Below are 24,672 nucleotides of genomic sequence, written 5' to 3' on the forward strand. Positions count from 1 at the left end.
CACTGGAGAAGGGAATGACAAACCACTACAGTATTCTTGCCTTGAGAACCCCAAACAGTATGAAAAAGCAAAAAGACAAGACACTGGAAGATGAACTCCATAGGTTGGTAGGTGCCCAATATGCTACTGGAGATCAGTAGAGAAATAACTCCAGAAAGAATGAAGATAGAGCCAAAGCAAAAACACCACCCAGTTCTAGATGTGACTGGTGATGGAAGTAAAGCTCGATGCTATAAAGAACAATATTGAATAGGAACCTGGAATGTTAGGTCCATGAATCAAGGCAAATTGGAAGTGGTCAACAGGAGATGGCAAGAGTGAGCATCAACATTCTAGGAATCAGTGAGCTAAGATGGACTGGAACAGACGAATTTAACTCAGATGACCATTATATCTACTACTGTGGGCAACAATCCTTTAGAAGAAATGGAGTAGCCATCATAGTCCACAAGAGAGTCTGAAATGCAGTACTTGGATGCAATCTTAAACACGAGAGAATGATCTCCATTCATTTCCAAGGTAAATCATTCAATATCACAGTAATTCAAGTCTATGCCCCAACCAATAATGCTAAAGAAGCTGAAGTTGCACGGTTCTATGAAGACTTACAAGACCTTCTAGAACTAACACCCAAAAAAGAAGTACTTTTCATTATAGGGGACTGGAATGCTAAAGTAGGAAGTCAAGAGATACCTGAAGTAACAGGCAAATTTGGCCTTGGAGTACAAAACGAAGCAGGGCAAAGGCTAATAGAGTTTTGCCAAGAGAATGCGCTGATCATAGCAAACACCCTCTTCCAACAACATAAGAGAAGACTCTACATGTGGACATCACCAGATGGTCAACACCTAAATCTGATTGATTATATTCTTTGCAGCCAAAGATGGAGAAGCTCTAAACAGTCAGCAAAAACAAGACTGGGAGCTGACTGTGACTCAGATCATGAACTCCTTATCGCCAAATTCAGACTTAAATTGAAGAGTAGGGAAAACCAGGAGACCATTCAGGTATGACCTAAATCAAATCCTTTATGATTATACAGTGGAAGTGAGAAAGAGATTCAAGGGATTAGATCTGATAGACAGAATGCCTAAAGAACTATGGATGGAGGTTTGTGACACTGTACAGGATGCAGGGATCAAGACCACCCCCAAGAAAGAAATGCAAAAAGGCTAAATGGCTGTCTGAGGAGGCCTTACAAACAGCTGAGAAAAGAAAAGACACAAAAGGCAAAGGAGAAAAAGAAAGATATACCCATTTGAATGCAGAGATCCAAAGAATATCAAGGAGAGATAAGTAAGCCTTCCTCAGCGATCAATGCAAAGAAACAGAGGAAAACAATAGAATGGGAAACACTAGAGATCTCTTCAAGAAAATTAAAGATACCAAGGGAATATTCCATGCAAATATAGGTACAATAAAGGACAGAAGTGGTATGGACCTAACAGAAACAGAAGATTTTAAGAAGAGGTGGCAAGAATACACAGAAGGACTGTACAAAAAAGATCTTCATGACCCAGATAATCACAATGGTGTGATCACTCACCTAGAGCCAGGCATCCTGGAATGCAAAGTCCAGTGGGCCTTAGGAAGCATCACTATGAACAAAGCTAGTGGAGGTGATGGAATTCCACTTGAGCAATTTCAAATCCTAAAAGATGATGCTGTGAAAGTGCTGCACTCAAAATTCTAGCAAATTTGGAAAACTCAGCAGTGGCCACAGGACTGGAAAAGGTCAGTTTTCATTCCAATCTCAAAGAAAGGAAATGCCAAAGAATGTTCAAAGTACCGCACAATTGTACTCATTTCACACGCTAGCAAAGTAATGCTCAAAATTTTCCAAGCCAGGCTTCCAACAGTAAATGAACTGTGAACTTCCAGATGTTCAAGCTGGACTTAGAAAAGGCAGAGAAACCAGAGATCCAACTGCTAACATCCGCTGGATCATCAAAAAAGCAAGAGAGTTCCAGAAAAACATCTACTTCTGCTTTATTGACTACACTAAAGCCTTTGACTGTGTAGATCACAACAAACTGGAAAACTCTTCAAGAGATGGGAATACCAGAACACCAGACCTGCCTCCTGAGAAATCTGTATGCAGGTCAAGAAGGAACAGTTGGAATGGACATGGAAGAATAGGCTGGTTCCAAATTGGGAAAGGGGTACGTCAAGGCTGTATATTCTCACCCGGCTTATTTACCTTCTATGCATAGTACATCATGCAAAATGCTGGGCTGGATGAAGCACAAGCTGGTTCAAGGTTTTTGGAAGAAATATCAATAACCTCAGATATATAGAGGACACCACCCTTACGGTAGAAAGCGAAGAACTAAAGAGCCTCTTAATGAAAGTGAAAGAGGAGAGTGAAAATTGTGGCTTAAAACTCGATATTCAGAAAACTAAAATTATGGCATTCGGTCCCATCACTTCACGGCAAATAGATGGGAAAACAGTGGAAACGATGACAGGCTTTTATTTTCTTGGGCTCCAAAATCACTGCAGATGGTGACTGCAGCCATGAAATTAAAGGACACTTGCTCCTTGGAAGAAAAGTTATGACCAACCTAGATAGCATATTAAAAAGCAGCAACATTACTTTGCCAACAAAGGTCCATCTAGTCAAAGCCACAATTTTTCCAGTAGTCATGTATGGATGTGAGAGTTGGACTAGAAAGAAGGCTGAGCACCAAAGAACTGATGCTTTTGAACTGTGATGTTGGAGAAGACTCCTGAGAGTCCCTTGGACTGCAAGGAGATCCAACCAGTCCATTCTAAAGGAAATCAGTCCTGAACATTCATTGGAAGAACTGATGCTGAAGCTGAAACTCTAATCCTTTGGCCACCTGATGGGAAGAACTGACTCTTGAAGAGACCCTGATGCTGGGAAAGATTGAAGGTGGGAGCAGAAGGGGACACCAGAGGATGAGATGGTTGGATGGCATCACCGACTCGAGTCTGAGCAAGCCCCGGGAGCTGGTGATGAACAGGGAAGCCTGGTGTGCTGCAGTCCATGGGCTCATAAAGAGTCAGACACAACTGAGCAACTGAACTGAACTGACTAAGTGTAGACCTACAAGAGGTCTATGAGTATTCTGCCACATAATTCTAGCTGCTTATTATATAATGTAGCATTACTACCACCACCATTTCTGAACCAAAATTATTAAGGCACTAAGAGGGAGAACAGTGTCTAGTATGCAAAATGGAAGAAGCTCTGTGATTATTTTCTGTTTATGGAAACACAGAACACAGTATTTGAAATCAGTTAAGGACTTCCCTGTAACTCAGATGGTAAAGAATCTGCCTGCAATGCAGGAGACCCAGGTTCAATCCCTAGGTCAGGAAGATCCCCTGGAGAAGGAAACGGCAACCCACTCCAGTATTCTTGCCTGCAGAATCCCATGGACAGAGGAGCCTGGTGAGCTCCAGTTCATGGGGTCGCAAAGAGTCAGACACAACTGAGTGACTAACACTAGTACTACTAAATATTGGAGAGCAGATACTGGGAATAAAAGCTGTATCACCTGGGAGGAGGAAGTAGAACAAATAAGCCTGAAGAAGGAGAGAGACGAAGACAGAAGTTAGGAAGAGGAAGCAGCCACTTAAATAAGTCTTAAGAGGGAGAGACGTGAAGACAGAAGTCAATGTCCACCATACACATACAGTGACCAAGACGAGTGTGTTCTTACTTTGGGACTGAAAGGAAGGAGAGGCAGGAAATAAGGACATTCTAGAGAGGAGGGGGCACACTAGAGAAAATCCTGAAACCGGAGGAGATGTTTACCAGGCTACAGGGGGAGGGGCCCTGCACCAGGAGGCATGAAACAGAGCCATGGAAACGGCACGCTCAAGAGCAACGATCTTTGCTGGTGCGTAAGCTATAGGGCGAGGGGTGCTGAGATACGGGACCAGATAGGAAATAACTGCTGCCTTTCCACCATTTACTGAGAACTTTCTCACTGAATGAGTTCCAGCAGCATGCTCTAAATCTTCTATCGGCTATCCCACTCAAGTCTTTACAACACTTCTATGAGCTATCTACTATCATTACACCCCATTCTACAGGGTTTTTTAAAATGTTTAAAGAAAAATAGGGAAAAAACCTTAAGGTTTATTTAAGATGAAAAGTTGTACTTGTTGTTGTTTATAGTCACTAAGTCATGTCTGACCCTTTGCAACCCCATGGACTGTAGCCAGCCAGGCTCCTCTGTCCATGGGATTTCCCAGGCAAGAACACTGGAGTGGGTTGCCGTTTCCTTCTCCAAGGGATCTTCCCAACCCAGGCATCAAACCCACCTCTCCTACAACTGGTAAGTGGGTTCTTTACCACTGAGCCACCAGGGAAGCCCTATTTAAGATCAAAAGCAAGTAACTAATGACAAAACCATGCTCAAATAAATTGTCTCTAGAGCTGGACTGGTCATCACTCGGATGAAAGGCAAGGGCTTTAGCGGAGGGGCTCATATCCCATACCAAAAGAGTACAAAGATTTCCAAGTGCAAAAATAACTCTGGTGGCAACACAGAAAACAGACTGACTGTGGGCAAGACGGGGCGACAAGGAAGAGAACTGGAAGGAAGACAAGCAAAACCAGAAGTGACAAGCTCCATTAACATCAGCACCCGCCCTAGGGAGACGAAGATACTGAGGCGGCAGAGCTCAGAGGCTGTGGCCGCTGCCTGCACGTGGGGCTCCAAGCAAGGATGACTCGTTATTTCCACTCATTATTCCACTTATTCTACAAGTTTCTGCTACTACCATTTTTGGAAAAACACCACTCAGAAAAGCACTAGTTTGAAAGGGATTATCACCATACATTTACAGTGAATGGTAACCATATAGAGTATATATTCTATAATCAAAAAATTTTATATTTCATGTGGACCATTTTTTAAAAATGTTTACAGATTTTGTTACAACACTGTTTCTGTTTTATGTTTTGGTCTTTTGGCTCCAAGACATGTGGGATCTCAGCTCCCCGACCAGGGATGGAACCTGCACCCCCTGTACTGGAAAACAAAGTCTTAACCACTGGACCACCAGGGAAGTTTCAACAATAAAAAATTTTAAGTATTTTCTACAGCTAAACTTGAGAGAGAAAAAAGAATCTCATTAATCTTGTTATACATATTAACCTACCTCCTGAATATTCATTAATACAGTTCTTTCTCTAGTTACAAAGACATAGAAGTTGTAAACAGGTTGTATTTTTTTTGGGAAAAAAAAAAAAAATCAGTTACCTGAATGTTAGCTGGGAACGTTTCAGCAGCTTGTCTAGAACGAAGAAGGTGGGGGACAATCTTTAACTTGACCCTTGTGCTGACTGGGTCCCTTTTCAGCTCTGGCTTCAGAACCGCTCCCTGTTGAAAACATTATAATTCAGCACTTCAAAATTATCAATTGAAAGAAATCATGAGAGATCATCTAAATCAATGGTCTCTAAAACTTCTGTTTCAAGATCCCTTTATACTCTTAAAAACTACTGAAGCTTCCAAAGATATTTCTTTTATACTGGAATATCTATGAATACTTACTATATTAGAAATTAAAACTGAAAAAAATTTAAGTACTTATTCACTTAAAAACAGTATTAAAGCCATGATATATTTTCATAAATACATATTTTTAGACAAATTAAAAACTACATTTTTCAAAACAAAAAACTGCACTGAGAGAGTTGTACTGTTTTTTCTATACATCTCTTCACTATCCACTTTCACAGAAGAAAGCTGGATTCCTGTATCTTTTTCAGCATTTAATCTGTTGTGATATGTTATTTTGGTTTAAGTATATTTAAAAAAAATAAAGCCAGCTTCACACAGATATGTGACTGGAAAACTGGTGATGATTTTACTAGGTTTTTCAGGTCATTACAGATATTCTTAATTACAGATATTCTAAATACGGATACCACCCACAAACTTCCACAAACTTGATATACAACAGTTTCTTAAAGGTTGTCATGCGGATTTGAAAATGTATCAATGGAACCTCTGCATACTCTGTTACAGTATACTAAATTCCACCACTCTATTAAATTATATTAAATGGCTCCCTTACCCTTGTATGCTTCTGTAACAACACTGGTCATTTGGAAAATATTGGCTCACTGAGTTACGCAAATATTTCATTATAAAACATCTACACACACACAAATCACACGTTAATATCATGACCAATCTTATCAGAAAACTCTGTAAATACTGACAAGCTGTCATGCTCAACACAATGAATACAAATTTCCCAAAATTCTAATTTTTGCTTAAAAAGCTCAACTTTCACCACTGCCAACAGAGCATGTTAACTGTTTCTCTTGGAACCTTATTTTTTTCATTTTAAAAGAGCAAATTCATGCCAAATACTCATCTTAATAACCAGAGTTTGTCTCTCTACTCTTAATATAAAATAATTTTTTCTGCATGAATTCATCAAGGATATTCGTAAGCTGAGTTTTATTTCCTCTCTCCTTTTTAACCAAGAGTGCTGACAGTGAGGAACAGAACGATTCCTAATAATTATTTAATGACACAGCTCTGATTCATGCTAAGGTCCCAGTAGTGACACACATCACTGCTTTTGCACCATCAGTGCAGAATTCAACACAGGAAAAAAAAAGGCAAAAACTGTCTTGGCTTTGTGAACCTCTGACCCTCTGTGACCTATGGACCACACTCTGAGAACCACTGACCTAGTGGTTCTTCTACATGAAGAACAGGATGCCCAAAAAAGTTGTGCAATAAGCCAGATCTCTCCTGTCCAAGACATTTATACACATCCATTCAGGAGGACAATCAGGGCGGGGTGAGAATTCCCAACTCACTGTTCTTTCTGCTATATCGCACACAACTTTTTCTTCTTCGGGGAGGTGGGGGGAGGCCTGTGTCACAGCATGAGGGATCTCAGTTCACTAATGAGGGATCACACCCCTGCCCCTGGCAGTGGAAGCAGGAAGCTTTAACCACTGGGCAGCCAGGGAAGTCTCTATTACACTCAATTTAATCTAACAGGAGTTAATACGATTTTTAAAACAACTATTTATGGTTTATAAAGCAAACAAATAATTTTGTATGTCTAGGTTTAGACTTGGAATACTTCTAAACACAGTGAACTAAAAAGAACTTATGTTATTAAGCAACATCTTACTCTGAAAATTCAGAAGAACCCACCTACTGTCCTAGATTCTAGACCAGGAGTCAACAAACTACAGCCCATGAGCCAAATCCAGCCTACTATGTCTTGGTAAGGTCTGTGAGTTAAAAGAAGTTTTTACATTTTCAAACGACTTCTTAAAAATCAAAGCGATATTCTGTAAAATTGTATTTCACAAAATAATAAGAAATTCAAATTTCACTACTGATAAAGCCTTACTGGAACACGGCCATGCTCCTTCAGCTATGTTCTCTGGCTGCTGCCACGTTATGGCTGAACTGAGGAGCTGCAGCCTCAGAACTATAAAGCCATTAAAGTCGAAAATATCTACAAAAAATGTTTACTGAGGCCTAGTCTAGGCAGCTGAATAAAAAACACCACATCAGGTAAACTAAGCTACTTCAGGAGGTTTTACTCTACCTACCGACACTAGTATGGTCTCAAACTAATACCTTCCTATAGCGTATGTTCAGCCTAAATCAAAATAACCTGGAGAAAATGTTCAAGTATCACCACGTCAATAAAATGCTTTTATGACGATGTAAGAATAAACCAAAACAACCTACCTCTTTTGTTTTCAGTGGTATATCTCCAAGGTATACCTTGTACATCTTATTAATGATGGCAGGATTATTCCAGTCAATCAAGCTACAGAAAGTTTCAACAAAGCTTGTTAAAATTATTTTTCTCTCCCACTTCGATAATTTCAAAATATCGTAACCTCAATACAGTACTAAAGAAAAATGTTATAAATACACAAATGAAGAGAAGGCAATTGACTGCAAAAGAGAAGGAAGGGGATTAATTTCTATCAAAGTTAGTTTTCAAACAGGAAAAATAAAGTCCCTTATCCCACCATGATTCAATGTAACATAGATCATTGCAGCCAGCGGCCCGATTTGGTACCACTCAAGAAATCTGGACTATATTCCATTCTCAGGGTCAATGACACGGAGCAGGTCCAACAAAGCAGAGCCATACTACACTTGTTCAAAGAGCCCTGAGGCACGGTTCTTCTGTTTAGCCACTTGGAAATTCAAAAGTGATATGGAAAGTGACCAAAAAAACCATTTTACCCATTAAAGCCACAACCCTAGGAAGCTTGCAGCCCATGGCATTTCCCAAATCCTGTGTCACTGTGACCTCCAGCATCCCCCTCTTATCTACCAGCACACACTTGCACCTAATTCTACAGAGCAGTCTTGCTGCCATTTAGTCATTAAGACTTATTCCTAATTGGGCCCCACAATAAGGTGACTTAGAACATCACCCCCCAACCTTCTGCGCACCAGGGACTGATTTTGTGGAAGACAGTTTTTCCACAGACCACGGGTTGGTGGAGGGAAGGATGGTTTGGGACTGATTCAAGTGCAATACATTTATTGTGCAGTTTATTTCTAATCTAATGCCATTGCTGATCTGAGAGCAGGACTGGTCAATGGTATGGAGGCTGGGGACCCCTGACTTAGAAATATAATGTGACTGGTGATGTACACCCACCCTCTGCAGCAGCTGCCAGCCAGTCATTCTATAAACCAAGTGATAATGCAGTTCTGTGTTTCACTTGAATAGTAAGATTTAACCACACTATCTTCTCTCTTTTGACCTTGATTCTGCTTTCAAACCATGTGGTATCTGTGCAAATGTAAGTTACCACGGTGCTTAGACTGTTTTCCTAATCCAGCTCTTCTTTCACCTCTTATCGAAATACCTCATTTGGATAGCCACAATCCTACTATCCTCAAAGACAGTCTACAATCCTACTTATATTTACCTATATCTTTCCTCGGCTGATTTCTACTAACTAATCCTTGAGTTCCACCTTTGTTTCTCTCCTATAAATACTTCAAGTTTACAGATTTGACAAAACACACACACTTTAGTAAAACAAACAAAAAACCTAACAGTGGTTAACTAATAAGGATAACTTTCACTGTTTCCTCTACTTTTCTCTTGTCACCTTTCTAGCTTTAGTTTTCTGAACACACTTATGAAAATTCAAAAATTATTAATATAGAGAATACAATTCCTTATACTCTGCACCCTAACCCTCTCTATTTCTTTTCAGTAACCACTAACTTTGGTGTATCTTTTTCTAGACTTCTTTCCTATGCACATAAAATAGCTAGATGGGTATGGCAGGTAGATAGATCAATATAGACAAGGATCGCTTGAAGAGATACTTTGGGATTTCTATTTAACAAAATGGGCTAACTACACATTGTTCTCAACTCACTTTTTACCTCTTAACAATGTTACACTATTTTTTTTTTTTTGAAAATACACTTGTTTTAATGAACAAAACCAAAACTAATCAGAATACTTTAGCACCACATTTATATGTCCAACAATCCAATCTATTGCATGGTGTAAAGAATGGAGCCAGTCCAAACAAAACGAAGTTTTTTTGGAAAACAGTTTGGAGGGTCCTCAAAAAAAAAAAAGACTTGCCAGTGGGACCTGGCAATCCCACTCCTGGGTATACATCCTGACGAAACAATAATACAAAAAGATACACGCATGCGTATGTTCACAGCAGCATTGTTCATGACAGCCAAGACATGAAGACGTGGAAGCAATCTAAATGCCCATCAACAGATGAATGGATAAAGAAGATGTGGCCCATAAATTCAATGGAATACTACTCGGCCACAAAACAAGAATGAAATAAGGCCATTCACAGCAACATGGATGGACCTAGATTATCATAGTGAGGGAAGTAAGACAGAAAGAGAAAGACAAATGCCACATGATCTACCACTTGTATGTGGAATCTGAAGTACAGCACAAATGAACTTATCTGTGAAACAGTCACGGATACAGAGAGCAGACTTGCAGTTGCCAAGGGGGAGCAGGGAGGAAGAACTGGGAGTTTGGGATAAGCAGATGCAGACTATTATACACAGGATGGATAAACAACGAGGTCCTACTGTATAGCATGGGGAATTATATTCACCATCCTGTGAAAAACCGTAATGGTAAGGAATATGACAAAGAATATATGTATAACTGAGTCACTTAGCTGTACAGCAGAAAATAAACACAATGCTATAATCAACTATACTTAAATTTTTAAAATATAAATACATAAAACTATTATATAAAGGATAAATAACAAGGTCCTACTGTATGGTACAGTGAACTATCTTAAATATCCTGTGGTCAACCATAATGGAAAAGAATATAGAAAAGTATATATATATAAAATATAGTTTATATTTTTATAAAACTATAAAAAATATATACATAATTCAATCACTTTGCTATACAGCAGAAATTAACACAACACTGTATATCAACTATACTTGAATAAAATTTTTTTAAAAGGTTTTTTAACACTTCAAAACCAAATAAGTTTCTTGAAGGAGATACCAGGAAGACACAGTCATAGCAGCATGAAAGAATTTTAGACTTGGTAGGGAATGTTAAGTACAATCTGGTCCAAATTTCTCATTTTACAGAGTCCAAAGTCTAGTGAGGTTAAGTGAGTCTTCCAAATTCAGACAATCAGCAAGAGGCAGGACCAGAATTAATTCCACGACAGACATGCATTCCCAACCACCACCACACAGACACAGATCACTTATGTTTTAACAAGCAAACTAAGACACAATGAAGTTAATTTCATTATCCTGTGACACCTACTTATATTTCTTTGGAGAGGGAAAACTGTGATATATACCTTCATAAAGTTTTATCATCTTACCCACATTCCATGGTCTTTTTATTACATTAAGAATTAAAATAAATCTAAGAATGAAGTATTCCATAGTCTGATTTTTTAAAACAAGGTATCTTCAATTTTTCATGTATTTTCCAGTCTTTGCACATGTCATTTATTAAAAATCAGGACATATATCATTTTGTATTATGTGTTATTCACTTGTCATTATGTTGGAGCAATTTACATGTTGCTGTATTATTTTTATAATTATTTGGGAAGATAATAATACCTATATAGATATAATACTCTATATAGGTCACGTACTTAATTTCACTCTTTACCCACTGTAGAAATCTGATTTTCCTTTTTTAACAATTATAGGAAATAAAACAATTAATGAATCTGTAACATTTTTCTAAATATAATATTTCTCTTCTTTTGAGTGATTCTCTTAGGATAAAGCCCCAGAAGATTCAGATAAAAAAAATACTGTAAGTATTTTTATGATTCATTACCTACTACAAACTGCTTTCCAAAAATTATTTCAACTTACAGTGTCAATCAACAGGGTATAAGCACAGCAGTTTCAACAGAAACTTAAATGGAGTAATCAACTGTTACACAATTTTATTTACCAGTTGGCATACTATTGTTTTATTGTGCATGATTTGATTTCTTATATACAATTTTTTCCATGAGTCTATTTATTATATGTATTTTCTCCTGTGTACATTATTCAGTATCTCTTTTCATGGGACCTGATTTTCATATTAACCATAATACCTACATATCCTTTATTAAAAGCCATCTCAAAGAATTTTAGAGGAAGAATCAAAAATGAGTAACTTTTGGGTTTCGACATTTTTCTTAACATTAGTTCTCTAAGTTCATTTACCTAAACAAAGGTCTCAGTTCTTATGGTAATTATCCTTATCCATTCCAATTTTAGACTGCTTCTCCAAACAGCTTTTCCTCTTTGCCTTATATAGAATTCTGCTCCTCAGCACACTGTCTTTCATACAAATTAGGTATATTTCACAATCTCATAAATTGAATGCCTCATTATGCAAAAGCTGAAAAGAATATGTGCTGGGCAAGCTTTTAGAAATCTAGCATCTTTTCAATTTTTAAAGTTTAAAGGGGGAAGGAGCTCACCTTTGCTTGCTTTTCAACTCTAGGTCTGCTGCGGTGGCTACACTGTGGCGTGTGTCACTAGAAGCAATCACCAGGTGGAGAACAGCTTCGAGCTCAGGCACCTGCTCAGCTTCTATGAATTTCACTATACCCAATTTGCACTGTAGATAAATGAAGGGAAGGAAAAACATCGATCAGAGAAACAAAGACCACCAACCTTAAGTATCTGTTTAACATATTACTATGGTCATAAACCAAAGATTAATAGAACAACAGTAGCCACTCCTATTTAGCCATACAGTGTGCCAGGGACCATACTAGACCATACCTATTCATGATTTCATTTAACCCTCACAATCTACGAAATGAGTATCATTATACCCATTTTTATGGTAAGAAAACTGAGGCAAGGCTGAAGAGATTAAGACATTTAATAAATGATGAAGGCACAATCCAAACCCAAGTCTCTCAGACTCCAAGGCCACTATGATACAAAGCCTTCCTATTTGGGTGAAAACCCTCTCTAGAAAGGTGAAGCCTTGAACTGAAGTCCAAATCTGGAGCCTCTAGGTAGAGTGTGGTACATGAGGAGTGAAGTACTCCATGGATTCTTGTGACAGTTCGGAAAGAAATAAAACTCACAGTCCATGGAGTTCTGTTCTACTGCTAACATACGAACTGTGCCCTCTACATTCTTACATACTGAAAACGACATGATTTCAAACATATGCAAGAATTTCAAACGTAAGGAAAATTCTAATCAAACAGCATTCAATCTAACTGGCTAAAATGACTGCAGAAGAGATTCTTTGATTCTGCTAAGAACTTCATGCAACATGAAGAAGCTATGAATTTCACCACAAATAACTGAATTTAGGATAAATATGTCTGAAAAATGAAATTTTACCTTTAAAATCAGTTACATAATAGTTCTCATGTATATGAAATAGGACCGATAAAGTTTACAATTATTAATACTAAATGACAAAGGATGCAATTTTAAAAAGCAGACAAACCGATCATAAAAATGCCTGCCTTCCCTCTGTGTGTTCAATACAACTGACTTGCAACAAGAGCTACAACAGAGAAGATGCAAGCATTTACTGCAGCTATGAGAGTCATAAAGGTTTCTAGAAAAAGCGTTCAAAGGAAACTGAGAACAATACTCATGTCTAGGAATAGGAGACTAGTTTAAAACATGTGTGACTTATGCATTATTTAATACAGACATTTAAAAAGACATTATTTTAAAACCTGACATTTTGTTTAAAAAAATGAAGTTCAAATAGTATATTACATATATAAAAATGTAACGTGTAAAATTACATTTGTGTACACACACATGTATATAACGTAGGTGAAAGATGAACGACAAACTAGGGTGGTGGGATTCCGAGTGATTTTTAATTTCTTGTTATAATGTTCTGTAGTATCTGAATATTTACACTATCACTAACACTATCATTTGAAAAAGAGAAAAGCTGTTTCATCTGAAAGAAAAAATGTGAAAAACAAAAGGGATATTTAAAAGTTAGAGGAAAACAGCTTTCATCCTCGAAACCAAACTCTTCAAGGCTCGACCATGAAATGGACAAAAGGCATACAGAAGCCCTCAGGAATCAGCAAATCATGACCAATGTAAGATTACCATTTAATGTTAACAGTGATTCTCCGGCACTGAGGGCTTTAGCGCTCAGAGACACCTAGGTGCAAAGCCTCCTACTAGCAGTGAGACTGTGGTGAATCTCCAAACTCAGTTCTTTTTACAAAAGGGAACCAATAATTTCTATGCCTTGTCAGTTCTGCTGTGAGGATTAAATGAGATAATGTATTCAAAGTACTCAGTATAGTGCCTGTCACATAGATCACACTTAAAAGAGTAGCTTCTGCTAGTATTTACCTTTCTTTCTTACATCACAGTTTAAGAAGAAAAAAGATCTATAAAATATGAAGATTTAATCTAATCACATAGAACCCTTGCTGAACAAATCATTCTATAAATTCATGAGCGGCAAGAATGCCCACTTGAATTCTTCCCTTTCCTGGGAACACTGTTTTGATCAGTGATCACTTACATTGCCAGAAAGAAAAGGACCAAATCATTTAGACTGCCATGGAGAGATAAAGGAAGGATTGGAAGACTAACCCATGTTGCTTGAATTCCAAAATAATTACATACTGATCTCATCTGTTCTTCCCTGAGGTGCCTGATGACACAGACACAGTGAGGCACCTTCTCTGTAGAGCACCAGTCTTTTTTAAAAGCTGCTCAGAGAACATCTGTGTCCTGTTTAAATCCAGAATAAAATTCTTAATGCCAATTTTTCAATTCCCAGGAAGAAATATAAAGGGGCATCATGCTTTCTCCCCCATATGGTCACTTGTTCCTCACTTTACACAAAACGTACAGCCCTAAAAAGCTGAATAACATAAGATAAATTGTATTTTAACTGCAGCAAAGCAGCTAAACATTAAACCTATAATTAAAAACTAAAATGAAAGAAGTTAAAGACATTCAATCTGTAAGTGGGCTGTATTTTATACGTGAAATATGGAAGCAACATTTGAAAACCTGAAGAGTTTTTCCCATTCCTCCCTCTCCCTGGGGCTTTAACCAATAAATGACATGATGATGTGAGCACATTACATCAATCGCTCCTCTCAAATGTATTTCATTAGACCGCCTGAATAACTGGAATTCTCTGACACATGCTTCCACGGACTGACTTCACAGGGGCAAGTGTGCAGGGTTAAGCTCCATATGAACACACAGTGTGTGATACCTGTTCCAACTGTTCAGGTGTCCATGGGTTATCTCCAATAACTCGTTTAGCTGCATAAAAGCTCATTCCTGGGGGAGGCTGTGGTATTCCAGAACCTCCCCCACTATTTGAAGAAGAACCCTGTGCTGAAGATGAATTTTGGCGACTCTGGGATTCATTTAACACATATCTGGAAAGGAAATGGGAATTTAACCCCTCTATAAAAACACAAGCAAACACATGCATATGTAATACATTCAGTTACATAAATTTTCCTCCCACAGAATTTTTGTTGAAGAATAAACATTTGAAATTAAAATTTCATCATAAAGGAGAGTTTTAAAAATAGGTATCTTTAAAAGGTATCCACATCCTCAGCAAATGAACCGTTAGAGTATATCTGCTCAATTTGACTACAAATGAACCATTACAGTTACCAATAATGAATATAAGTATTCTGTTCATGCTCAATCCATAAATTATTATTCTAAAAGTCACTAAGAACCCACTACATTTTGTTGACTGTAATGGACATTTAAAAAAAAATGCTATTGTTTTATACCCAAAGCAGAGAATAATTTTATATTCATTCCCATTTCTCAATTCTCCTTAAACTTCTTGTATCTCTCCATTAGAACACCCACTAAAACCTCCAAACCACTTACCACACAAGCATATAATGCCCCCAAAATGAAAAAATTCAAAAGGATCCAAAGAAAAAAAATCATAAGGATCAGCTTTTTCCATTATATGTTCAAAGCATACAGCTTCACAAATACTTATTTATTGATTTATCATCCTATTTCATTTTTAGCTTCTATAGATTAAAAATAAGATTTCTGGTAAATTCATTTTGAACCAATTAAACTGGTTAAGCATTTAAACCAATTAAGCATTTCTCATCTACAAAATGAAAATTTTGATATAAATAATGATTCAAGTCCATTTGAAATCTAAAATTCTAAGCTGACAAATTCCCAGACTTGATATTAAAATATCCATTACAGTAAAAATTAAACACTAGGAGCCTAACAGCACAGTAAACTATTCCACATTACTATATATTATATTCATTTCATTCCTAAATTCATCTAATTTTTTTAAACCTTGTTGAAGAACCACTTTAATATTTGTATATAAACAATGCGAATTCTCACTGGGAAGAAAAATGTGAGGGACCACTGGCTTGGGTACATTGTGTGCCTAAGTTAAAATTTGGACTTCCAAGTTAAATTACCAAAGCCATCATCACCTGCCAATTCTGGCTGCCTCCTGATTTAACAACTATAAAAGGAGATTTTCATTTATTCCTAAGTTTCAGCAAGACTGCAGTACACGGGAAGTAAACCAATCAATTACTGGACAACTAATATTGTACAGACTACCAACCCAAACACCAGGAACACAGAGGAACAACAGGAGGTGTAAGACTTGAGTGTCTGCCGACTGGAGCAAGGTGAGAAAATAACAACACAACACGAGCAACAGCACAGGATGTTATCAGACAACAAAGAAACTGCAGAGAAATAAGAAATCATATGACACAAGTTCCACGGCAGCTTCCCTGGGGGCTCAGCTGGTAAAGAACACGCCTGCCAATGCAGGAGACACAAGAGATGTGGGTTTGATCCCTGGGCCGGGAAGATTCCCTGGAGAGGAAATGGCAACCTGCTCCAGTATTCTTGCTTGTAAAATTCCACGGACTGAAGAGCCTGGCGGGCTACGGTCCATGGGGTCACAAAGAGTCATACGCAACTGAGCACACACATCACAGAGGTAGTGGAAGGTCCAGAAAATAAAACCGCCAAATCAGAAGAGCAAGAGAACAAACGGGAGAGGAGAGAAAGTGAACAGCATCAGCTCTCTTGTGGCTGAGGGAGGGACAGACTATGGGGAGCCCCCCATGCCACGCTCGTGGTGTAGGTTACCAAAGAAGCACAATGGAAGCAGTACTTCAGAAAAATATCTCTGGCAGCAGGACAACCTAAACAATGAGCAGGCTGGAAGCACTATATGGGCACCAGGAGCCTGAGCTGGAACAAACAGCTCCTGACTTCAAAGAGCTCCCAGCCTAGTAGGAGAGAGGGACATGTCAACACCGCACCAAAACACCAAGCGGCCCCACAGACGGGTGCTTAGTGTTATGCGGACAAGGAGAGCGTCCTCTGCCTAGGGCGAGGCGTTTGCGTCAGAGACAACAGCGCTGACGTCTAAGCTCCTTCGCAAGGCTTTTTCAAAGTGATTTTCTTAGCTGTCGTTTCTTGCTGTTTTCTCTCCTTCTTCCTTTCTTTCGTGATGGGGAAGCATTCTAAGCAGAGGGAACTGTATGCTCTTAAAACAAAGACAGGCCAGGAGATAGAGTGCATGGAGTGCATGAAATGCACAAGTGCATGTAACGACTGGAAAATAACAGCCCAAGGATTTTAAAGTGTAACCTGGTAAGATCTGCACTTGAAAAATCAGGAAACTCTGCGGCAGTGTAGACAGTAGTAAAGAAGAGAAGCTGGTGAGAAACGTGAAGAGAGGTGAACAGAGGTGAAAGGAGCCAGAACTAGAAGGTAGCAATGCGAATGATTCCAGGGCACATGGAGGCAGTGGTAGGGGATTTTATGGAATTGACACTGAAGCAACCAGGAAGTGAAAGCTGGAGCAACTTATAACTGCATGCCTACATGGCTAAGAGAATCATCACAGCACTGATGTAATTAAAGGAGAGAAACTACGTTTACTGGGAAAGATTGATTTCAGCTTGGATGGGTCAAGCCTGAAAGCACAAAAGCGGCTCCAGGCCGTTAAGATCAGTAAGCAGTGCGGCTGGAGTTTAGGAGAGGTCAGGGCTGCACCAAAGCAAACCTGAGACACACTCATTTTCACGTGAAAGTTGAATCACTGAAAAGAGTACTGGACTCCACACAGTAAAAGCAGTCAAGAACAAGGGCACTTGTTTTGTTTTGCTTTGGTTTACTTACCCATAAGGCATCAAAAGGACATCCAGCATGAAGTCCAAAAGCAGCTGCACAGTCTTTGGTTTCTCAGCAAGATTAAATGGAGAAGCTGATTTTGATGATTCAACAGGGTATTTCATATGAAAAAGGGTTGGTATTAAAAGATGCATTAAGCTGAAAAAACAATTACATTTATTGCAACTATTTAAAAATAAGGGTTTTTTATACATGCAAATAACAGATAAAACAATAACAACAAAAAAATCACATGACAAAAAATGGCAATAATAGCAAGGACCACTCATCTTCAAAATTACTCATTTACAAAGTCTAGGGACTGGCCTAGATTTCATTCTTCTTTCTTATTGAAACCTCAGTATATTGAGTGATAAGTGACATTTTAGCCAACCTGACTCATCACAAAAACACCTGAGAAAAATGTATATAATATGAGCTCAATGTTAGTAGCTATTACCACAAGAGATTTAATATGAAATCTTAGGTAAAGTTCAACTGACAACATGTCCTGTCAATCTTTTTTTTTTCCCCTTTTCACGTTTAATTAAAAATAGAGTCATTCGAAAGCTAAAGAAATTAAACATGAATCACATCAATATTTGGAATATTAAATTTCCACTGTGTGAATTTAAGTAACACAGCTTCAGTAATTCCTTCTTTCACTATACCTGTTGCTATGAAAACAATTTCAAACAATGTTTACAATGTCTATTAATTTTACTTGTAGGAAGGCTTTTAGCACTAGCTACCACAAGAACACAGCTCTCTGCACCTTGTTATCCTGTTACACGCACACACACAGACATTAAAGGGATCCTACCACACACTCCCCAAAGAAATTTTTTTTTACTTGTAAATGTGAGCATTAAGATGTTTTAAAAATGTTTATGCTCTAAAAAACGAACTGAAAACATGACTTAACTCTTCCCTCCATAGCTTCTCTTCATGTTTCTCACTACAACAAGGCTAGGATACAGGACTCTGCGGCTACACCGAGAAACTAAGGATGACAGTCCAAACCTCTTCATCTCTTCAATTCCCACATGAATACAAACAAGCAATCGGTTTCTTAAGAAAACTGCTCTGAAACTTTATATCCTCCAAGACAGAAAGGTTTGATGAAAAGCATATTAGAACTCTAATTTTTGCAATCACAAGCTCTAAGTTTTGCAATCAAGAAAATCAGTTGCTTCAAAATAACTGACCAAACTGAAAATGCATTTAGATTGAAAAATATGTTAACGGTTCTGCACAGTTTCCCATATGCTCACAAGATATTTTATAATTTACAAAATTAACCAAACAGCCATGTTGAGGTAACACAGCAATGTCGGCTGAAAGAGCTTAAGCCTTTGCGTTTGACCGGGTGAAACCAGACGTGTGGATCTGTTTTTGAACGGCAGCACTAACTCTCAGAGGTGGGGAAGCAGGTAGCCGGGGACAGCATACCTGTCCTGCTGGGGCTGAGGCTTGCCTTCCATGGCAGTAAGAAGCGTAGGAGCCAGCTCGCACTGTTTCTCCACCGGTAGCCGAGGATAGCCCATCTTAACATAAATTATAGTAAAATTCTGATGCAATGAGAGAAAGGCAAGTTAGTATAAAAGAAATATTCAAGGATTTCAACAAAAATGCATGGTTGATAGCCTAGGTAGTTATCTTATAAGGAAGAAACTGAATCCTCCTTCCTCATGTTTATCACCTATTACAGCCTGGCCACCCAATCTGTCTCAGGAAGAACTCCAGCCCCACTCACTCAAAGTGCTTGCTTTAAGATGGGCTTCACAGGAGGGAGCATGACCTAGTCTAGAGCACTGAAACATGCATCACATCATCCTGCTATACGCCCTAAACATATACAATTCTATTTGTCAATTCTATGTTTCAATAAACCTGGGCGGGGAATTAGGTACTCACATGTGCAGTTACTTTTCACTGAAAAGAAAAAAGTAATCCTTTGACCTACCTAAACTGACATACTACACACCAGAATCAGATCTCCCAGTTTGTTACATTAATCCTTTCAAGCTGAGAGGAGGCCCATGTTAAGTTTCAGGCTGTCATTTCAAAGCTGGTCAATTACTAAAATAACCTCAGTACACTGTGGCACTGTGGTTCCTCACTCCAACATCTGACCGATGGATGATGAAGCAAGGGGAAGCTGCATGCTGTCAGTGTGCGAGCATCACTATAAACCATGTGAATGCCTCATTTTAAGCAAACCCATAAATGCATATCCAGATTTACACATAAGACAGAAATCTGCTTTTCTGAAGGACTTTAGAACAGACTTCGTAAAATTATTCCTTTAAAGACATCCTATTTGGCAGTTGTACTGGCACACACTGTTCCTATTTGCTTAGAGGAAGACACATGTATAATGGAGCTGTATGCCCACAGCAGGAACAGACAAGATGGTCTGGGCCAGTAGGTGGCTCCGAAGGTTTGGAATCCAGATGTTAGATGAGACCCAGTAGAATTCTGCCCCAATGCTACAACCACAAGGACCAGGAAAAGAATATCATCTGCCATTACATAGCATCAATATTTTTTACACTTCATTTTCATGAAGAGAACACTTAATAGGAATATTTCTTACCAGCCCCAGTTTACTCCACTTTTAAAAAGAATATCTTTCTAAATATATAATATATATATATCAAATATATTATTTTTAGTTCAGCCTTCCTATCTTCCTGTCTTTTTACCTTTTTTTCTTCTTCTATCATCCTTTACTTATTCTATACTACATAACCCTTCTCTTTCTATTCATACCAATGTTTCATAATCTTTTACTAAGAATCAATCATTCCTTTATATATCAACATACCTGACACATCACTACACCAACATTCGCCCTGTGTAAAACGGCCATACATTAACCCGTTCCTACCGTTTCCTCCAGGTCAATACTCAATGGAAAAACAGTGTGTCCGTTTGAAGAAAAACATCTCATGTTTTATTTAGAAATAGTCTAAGATGAAATTCTAGGCTGGCCAATATACTGATAACATCTACTAAACATTATGGAAGAAAACTTACGGCAAGTCAGAAAATAGTCCAAGACAATACTCACTGTGACAAAGGAGACTGCAGCAGGGTCCTGGTACTGAACCAATAGTGTCTCTACTGGGAGCTGTATCTTGGGGCGGCTTTTTATGCGCTTATTCAGATGGACCAACAGTTCCATTACCTAAAATAGAGGAAGGCGTGAACTGAAATTCTTGATCATATTTTAAAAACAAATTCATTTCTCAAGTGTTACCTATTTTACTTTTTTCTGGTAAAGGATGTAAATTTGGCATCCCAGAAAGGGAGTATAGAGTATTGGAATCTTGTTCCAAAATGCTATCCCCAAGAATCCATACACCAGAATTTTACTAGGCAATGTATTTCACAATGTCCTCTAAGTTAATTAAAGTTGAGATTCCACAGAGGCCTGTACTGAGGCACAGTCCCCCAGAAGGTGGTGAGCAAATGACTGCAACACACCATGCTACAGACTGAATACCTGTGTCTCCCAAAAGTCGTATCGCAAAGCCCTAATCCCCACTGTGATCTGGAGGTAACGAGGTTTGGATGAGGCCGTTAGGGTAGAGTTCACATGTGAGGGACGGACGCCCTTATAAGGGGGTGGAGATATCAGTTCTTCCTGTCTCTGTCCTCTGAGGATAAAGCAAGAAGACAGCCCTGTGTAAACCATGAAAAGTTCCTGACGAAGAACCTGACCACGCCGGCACTCTGATCATGGACTTCCAGCCTCCAAAACTGTCAGAAATAAACGCTGTGTACGCCATATAGTCTGCAGTACACTGTTCCAGCAGCACCTATAGACCGACTAAGAGTACTACAGAAAGAGGAGCATTCAAGGTACTCTGAGTTTCAAGAAGAAAACTTGTCTGCCAAGATCAAGAAGGACTTCAAGGAGAAAGTGACAGGAAACGAAGTCCTAAAGAGCAGATGAAACTCCAAGCAGAAGATCAGTTATAAGTAGGTATAAGAGGTCTAAACAAACACGGTGCACTGTATCTGACTGAAACATAGAATCAGTTCAGTTCAGTTCAGTCGCTCAGTCATGTCTGGCTCGTAAGAGATAAAAGTGCAGCTTAGATTATAAAAAGGATTTGGGTAAAATGCTGAGAAGTTTTTGCTTTATTCTGAAGATCATCTGATTCTATTCAAGAGTTTAAAGTAAGTAACACCAAGCTTCCTCTCCGTTAAGTGGGAAAAGACGGCAGAAACCGAGGTCAACAAGCAACGATTCTCACAGGAAAAAAGGAAGCCACACAGACTCACGTCAAATGACCCCAGTCTTAACAATAAAGTGGGATAACACCATTTTATCTAACTAATAAAGGAGCATTTAGATATAAGATTTCTAGAAAGCCTTAACTAAAGACTCAAGAATTTAAAGTGAGACTATTCCAGAGGGCATGGCTTACACTATTCTCCATCATTTCTGAAATTTGAGCTCTAGTTTCAAAGCAAGTATTAAGGAGAGCTTATAGGGATGTTCACAGCAAAAGTTCAGTTATTTACAGCAATCATGAAATAAGTGCATTTTAAGAACAAATCTAATAATATTCATTAAACAAGTGATAATAATCATAAAATAGCTGACATTTATCAAGCAGTTTCCATGCAGAACGGCACTTTGCACTCCTGTCTCATCTGATTCTCAAAACAACTGGGAGAGGCGCTGTTTTCACTCCCATTTGACCCAGGAAGAAGCAGAGGCTCAGGAAGGGAAGTAACTTGCTCAAGCTGACTGAGACAGCAAGTGGCATAGTCAAGATCTGACTCCAGGATCCATATTTTTAACCTTATCAGACACACTGACAGTTGAGTTCAATGTATCTAAAGGGTCTGTCACTGTGAGACACCCTCAGGACCCTGGTACTTTGCAAAGACCGAGAATTCTACATTACCATGCTTACCTCACCCAACCTCCTGCCCATCCAGATTTATGATTCAGCTGGATGACAGGGAAAAAAATCAGGAGGAGACAGGCCAAAGGAAACAGCCCTCTTCCGACAATCTAAGCCGGGCTGATTCCTATAAGGACCCGAGATAAACAACAGTGCCCAGAATTACATACTCTCTTGTTTATCACAGTTTTAAAATTAAAGTCAATTAATTTTCTTCTAGTAATATTATCACCTTAAATATTGATTTACTTTCCAAATTCTACTACTAGATTATAGTAGTAGATTATCTACTGCCTGGAACCCTTTATAAACTCGTAAAAATCAGGAAATCCACGGAACCAGTCCTTCCCCCAGCTAAAATCAACAACAGTTAACCTCTGTCAGTAAACCTCCAGAACTATTAGCCATGGGTGTATAATATTTTGTCTCTATCAGTTCTTCTTATTACTCATTCATTTAAATTCATTTGTTCATTAGCCAACTTTTTAATGGAAGTATAACATATAGCTGAAGAGCAAAGTTAAGAATGTGTATGGCTTAATAAATTTTCACAAAGGAAACACGTTTTTGTAACACCAGAAGTACAAAGTTCCTGCACTCAACTCACTAATGCTTCTTCCTGACTTCTAATACCAGATTTAAATTTATATAAACGAAATAGGATGAACTCATGTGTTTTTCATTCTGTATTATATCTGCTATTCATCCATGTTGTTGCTCACAGTAATGTTCACTTTCACTGCTCTACTAGGAAAAAAACCAGAATGTATCCATTCTCCTCCATCATGATATATATTAGATTATTTCCAGGTTTGGACCATTAGGAATAATTACTATGAACATTCTTAGTTATGTCTTTTGGTGCACACGTATATACATTTTTATTGTATATAAACCCAGGACTGGAAATGCTTGGTCATGAAGTATATGTATGATAAACCTTAGAATATTTCCAAGCAGTTTTCTAAAGTGGTTATACTAATTGACACTCCCACCAGCAGTGGTCAGTTCTAATTTTAATTTTACGTAAACTAGAATTCTTCATAACATATCTCACTTTCCTTAAAACAGGAAATGTACTCTAATGATGTGGTAGTAGAAATCTAAAACTTATTTTTCCTGTGAATTCCCTGCTGGTCCAGTGATTAAGACTAGGAGCTTTCACTGAGATGGCCCAAATCCAATCCCTGGTCAGGAACTCCTAGTTTCACTGATGATAAAACTTTACATGCTGAAACTATTTATACATAAGCTTTTACTAAAAACTACCCTGCTTTTATAGGAGTCTTATTTTTATAATTAAAAAAAAGGTCTAATGTTTATAACTGAATTCCAGATTTGTGACAAATATCTATATCCTTTATTAACAATTACATAATAATCAAAAGTCCAATTATTATATTGATTCTATTTGCAAAAGGTATTAGTATAAGCACAGGACTGTACAAATCATGAAAGTCTGACCAAATAGCCATATTTCAAAATAATTAAAAATCTGACCAAGTATCTCATACTTCGAAACAAATAAAAGGGAAACATACATCAAGTCTCCACCACCTGGAGTCAAAATAAAGTGAAAGTCGCTTAGTTGTCTCTGACTGTTTGCAAGCCCATGGACTATATAGTGCATGGAATTCTCCAGGTCAGAATACTGGAGTGGGTAGCCTTATCCGTCTCCAGGGGATCTTCCTAACCCAGGCATCAAACCCAGGTCTCTCGCACTGAAGGCAGATTCTTTACCAGCTGAGCCACTAGGGAAGCCCGGAGTCAAAACAACATGCAGGCAAATTATGTTACAGCTCTCAGTCATTCTCTCATCCCCAACTTTCATTCACTGACCCTTCATGTACTGAATTCACTTTCATACGTAAGAGAAACAATGAACGTGTTTGCCATCAAGTGGAGGCAAAGCCTGGCAGAAATTACTTAGTTTAGGATCATCTCTCAGGTATAAAATCCCATGTGCCACAAAGCTAATTATTTAGCTTCCCTGAGCCTCAGCTTTTTCCTCAATAAAATGGGAAAAACATGAGCATCTATACCCGGCAGAGCTGTTAAGTAAGCTGTAATGAATT

The 24,672-nt window shown here is 38.3% G+C and overlaps 1 protein-coding gene across 3 annotated transcripts in view; it reads right to left on the reverse strand.

Annotated features, from left to right (window-relative positions):
• Positions 1–24,672, reverse strand: part of ECPAS (Ecm29 proteasome adaptor and scaffold) — a 111,954-nt gene that overhangs the window by 56,868 nt on the left and 30,414 nt on the right. For all 3 annotated transcript variants that reach the window (XM_052645398.1, XM_052645396.1, XM_052645397.1), the window contains exons 3-9: positions 20,746–20,862; positions 19,122–19,240; positions 17,679–17,828; positions 14,731–14,899; positions 11,969–12,108; positions 7,716–7,797; positions 5,241–5,360 (exon numbers count right to left, since the gene is read on the reverse strand). In XM_052645398.1, the coding sequence (XP_052501358.1) occupies positions 5,241–5,360; positions 7,716–7,797; positions 11,969–12,108; positions 14,731–14,899; positions 17,679–17,828; positions 19,122–19,240; positions 20,746–20,862 (897 nt within the window). The remainder of the gene's footprint in view (positions 1–5,240; positions 5,361–7,715; positions 7,798–11,968; positions 12,109–14,730; positions 14,900–17,678; positions 17,829–19,121; positions 19,241–20,745; positions 20,863–24,672) is intronic.

This window comes from Budorcas taxicolor, chromosome 8 (assembly GCF_023091745.1).
Source record: "Budorcas taxicolor isolate Tak-1 chromosome 8, Takin1.1, whole genome shotgun sequence".
NCBI classification, from domain to species: domain Eukaryota; kingdom Metazoa; phylum Chordata; class Mammalia; order Artiodactyla; family Bovidae; genus Budorcas; species Budorcas taxicolor.